This window comes from Pogona vitticeps, chromosome 4 (genome assembly GCF_051106095.1).
Source record: "Pogona vitticeps strain Pit_001003342236 chromosome 4, PviZW2.1, whole genome shotgun sequence".
NCBI lineage: Eukaryota > Metazoa > Chordata > Lepidosauria > Squamata > Agamidae > Pogona > Pogona vitticeps.
This window is the reverse complement of record NC_135786.1, coordinates 71,891,703-71,895,887: the sequence shown is the minus strand read 5'-3', so window position 1 is coordinate 71,895,887 and position 4,185 is coordinate 71,891,703. Positions and strand designations below refer to the sequence as shown.

The 4,185-nt window shown below is 41.4% G+C and overlaps 1 protein-coding gene across 1 annotated transcript in view; it reads right to left on the bottom strand.

Annotated features, from left to right (window-relative positions):
* Positions 1 to 4,185, bottom strand: part of C8A (complement C8 alpha chain) — a 41,484-nt gene that overhangs the window by 7,123 nt on the left and 30,176 nt on the right. The window contains exon 9 of the mRNA XM_020789856.3: positions 698 to 855. Within this exon, the coding sequence (XP_020645515.3) occupies positions 698 to 855 (158 nt within the window). The remainder of the gene's footprint in view (positions 1 to 697; positions 856 to 4,185) is intronic.

The following is a 4,185-nucleotide window of genomic DNA, read 5'->3' as shown; positions in this document are numbered from 1 at the left end:
CCACCACACCAAAAGTCTAGAAGGCAAGGCAAAATCTCATTTGAATGCTCAATTAAATAAACAGGTTGCGGTTGAAAGAAAGCCAGTGTCTGTACCATGTGGGCCTCCAAGCAGAAGATAGTCCACAGCTGAGGTGCTGCAGCCAAAAAGGCCCTCTCCTATGTCCACATTTAGCATATTGTGGTGGGACACAAAGAAGCACAACCCCACATCAGATTTTAAATTCTACTCTTTCCAATATCTAGGCACTATGGCTGCTCTTCTCATCTCCTTAAAGGATTACACCAAAGGTTCATGGTTATAGATGCACTCCCTGTAGGATTGATATCAGTGGTACTCCACATCATATAAACCCTATTTCATGTCCATATCAGCTCAGTTTATTTGAATCCTTCTGTGGAAAAACGTTAGAACTACATTGGCTATCATTATGTTCAAAGTTTTTATTTCAAAATCTAGTTGTGATGGGCCAAAACCTAGCCTCTGTATCTTCTCTGTCTCTTGCTTTGTAGGCATTGCTTTAAGAAAAAAAGCATTCCTGCATTGTGAAATAGAGAGAAGGTCAGCAGATCAGTGGCCCATTACATTTAATCCTGTTCTAAGATGGAATCACAATAAAAATATAAAATGATCTGGTCTAGTACACTTTCAATCCTTTAGAGATGTGGCGTTTCTACGACTGAGAGAAAGGGCTTACCTCAAAATCAATAACCGCGGGATTAAGTTTTAATGACCTCCCCCAGTAACGGTATGCATTCACACTTGAGCCTTCCATGAGCCTTCCAATCGAGGCTGCGTCTCCCCCTTGAACTAGGGGAATAATATCCTCGATGGCTGAGTTGCTACTGGTAGAATCTGGAAAGTTGGACAATGGATTAGTGTTCGTTCCATGAATTCACTAGCCCTGTTAAAACATGTTCACCAAGGTGACTCAGAGGAGGACATTTGCTGGCAAGTAGCTATTACAAGAATATAGCCTTACTGAGACTCATATCAGAAAGGCAGCCAAGGAAGTTTTAGTGCTGCTTAATGGGTGTGCTTGAGCCCACTTAGGGAGATGTTGGTAATAACAATAATAATACAGTCACATGAGTAGCACTTTCAGCTCTGTTTGTTAAAGTGTCTTATCAACCTGTGCCACAGTCACTTCACAAGTCAACCTTTGTCTTAAATTATTGGTTGTTGAAGTTTTTATTTTTAATGGATGGGACACATAAGGATTACAAAGACAAATACAGAGTAATACAGCAGGTAAGGGACAAAGGGTCAAAATAGGCATTAAGAAGGATGAATGTTCTCTCTAATTAACCCAGTTTTCCAACATGACATGTGCCTCACCAACCAAACTTGCAAATTAAGCCCACATTTACAATAGAAGGGCAAGTCTCAAAAAGAAGACATTTCAAGTGCAAGACATGGAGGTGGAGAAAAGCATACCCTATGGCAGACATAAACAACCATCTTTCTTTTTTATATGAATGGACTGGATCCAAGTAGAGATGGGCATGAAGTGCTGGTTTATTTGTTAGCTGAACAGGTGTTTGGTACATTTCAGCCCCACCTCCTCTAGTGGGTTCCCCCTCAGAGGCACTGTTTCAGCTTCCCCACCCCACCTCCTCCAGGTGCTCCCTCTGAGTGGGCACCCACCAGAGGAGGTGGGGCTGGAAAGCACCAAACAGTTGCTTAGCTGACTAAGGTACTAGCATGAACTGCCAAACTCGTAGATTGAGACCATCTCTAGATCCAAACATAGCAATATATTTAAAATGTACATAAAGTAAACCCATTGAAATACATGGAATTTTTAATAATCATGACTGTCTCAAGTGCCATTATTTCAACTAACATACTTTAATTATGACTTAGATAGATCCTATCTATTGTTGTTACATGCCATTAAGTTGGAACTGGATTATAGTGACCCTAATACGACTCATATGCCAGCAAGTTTGGAAAACTCAGCAGTGGCCAGAGGATTGGAAAAGATCAGTCTACATCCCAATCCCAAAGAAGGGCAGTGCCAAGGAATGCTCCAACTACCATACAATTGCACTCATTTCACACACTAGCAAGGTTATAACCTAATTCCTATAAGGTAGGGTTCAGCAGTATGTGGACCGAGAACTCCCAAAAGTACAAGCTGGATTTTGAAGGGGCAGAGGGACTAGAGACCAAACTGCTAACATGCACTGGATTATGGAGAAAGCCAGAGAATTCCAGAAAAAAATGTCTATTTCTGCTTCATTGGCGACACAAAAACCTTTGACTGTGTGGACCACAGCAAACTATGGCAAGTCCTTAAAGAAATGGGAGTGACTGACCACCTTATCTATCACCTGAAAACCTATATGTTGGACAGGAAGCAACAGTTAAAACTGGATATGGAACAACTGATTGGTTCAAAATTGGGAAAGGAGTATGACAAGGCTGTATATTGTCTCCCTGCTTATTTAAATTATGCAGAATACATCATGCAAAAGGCTGGACTGGATGAATCCCAAGCCAGAATTAAGATTGCCAGAAGAAATATCAATAACCTGAGATATGCAGATGATACCACTCTGATGGCAGAAAGTGAGGAGGAATTAAAGAACCTCTTAATGAGGGTGAAAGAGAAGAGTGCAAAAAATGGTCTGAAGCTCAATATCAAAATAACTAAGATCATGGCCACTGTTCCCATCACCTTCTGGCAAATAGAAGGGGAAGATATGGAGGCAGTGACAGATTTTTGGTCTCCATGATCACTGCAGATGGTGACAGCGGCCACAAAATTAAAAGACGCCTGCTTCTTGGGAGGAAAGTGGTGACAAACCTAGACAGCATCTTAAAAAGCAGAGACATTACCTTACCAACAAAGGTCTGCTTCGTCAAAACTATGGTTTTTCCAGTAGTGATGTATGGAAGTGAGAGATGGACCATAAAGAAGGCTGACCGCCGAAGAATTTATGCTTTTGAATTGTGGTGCTGGAGGAGACTCTTGAGAGTCCCCTGGACTGCAAAGAGAACAAAACTATCCATTTTGAAGGAAATCAACCCTGAGTGCTCACTGGAAGGACAGATCCTGAAGCTGAGGCTCCAATACTTTGACCATCTCATGAGAAGAGAAGACTCCCTGGAAAAGACCCTGATGTTGGAAAATGTGAAGGCAAGAGGAGAAGGGGACAACAGAGGATGAGACGGATGAACAGTGTCATTGAAGCTACCAACATGAACTTGACCGAACTCCGGGAAGCAGTTGAAGAAAGGAGGGTCTGGCGTGCTCTGGTTCATGGTGTCACAAAGAGTTGGACATGACTTAACGACTAAACAACAATAGGACTCAAGGTAGGTGATATATTGAAGGAATGGTTTTGTCAGTTCTACACCCTCAATGAGTTTCCATGACTGTGCAGGGATTTGAACCCAGGCCTTCTGAATCCTAGTTTGTCGCTCTATCCACTACACCTCATTATATATCCAATCTATACTTAATTTTTTGAATTGTAGAATATATACACAAGGCATATATTTGCAATTGCAACATCACTACAAAGATCTAGAATCAAAAGTTAGGCAAAATATTACAAAATGGGAAAACATCACTGAAATGTTACTACCATCTCTTCCAAAAATCAAATGTAATCCAAATGTAAAAAGGTGAAGGAGCTCTATTTTTCTTCTTAATTTCTCTGCAGTTTCTGCAAAGTGTCTCCATTGTGAAGGTGGAGGCAACATTTGCTGAATTCCTCTTCCTCCTCTTTTTCAGCTGCCTTGACATGACAAGGCGCCAGAACAAGGACTTTTAAAGCACTCTGGGGTTCCTTACCGACAGCCGAGAACAAGACAAAGAGCAAAGGCCCTGTAATTTGTGAAAAAATGGCTCTATTGCCCTTCTTCTTTGGGAAGCAAAGCAAAGCACATGTACACATGGACATACTGTACACAGAGGAAGCAGAGAAGGACTGATTGATTATTAAGAAGGATGCCAGAAACTTATCTTGTGTTCCAAATGCTGTTCCTTCATGTAGGGGGAAACCTCATGTAGAGCTTCATGAACTCCTCCAAGCTGCAGGGTCTTTGTAGACAATCCAAAGGCAAAGAAGGGCAATGTCTCTTTATTAGACCACTAAAAAATCACAAACAACTGTTAGCTCTTAGCCAAAGGCTAATGATTGTTCGTGATTTTTTTTCCTAGTGGTCAAAGAG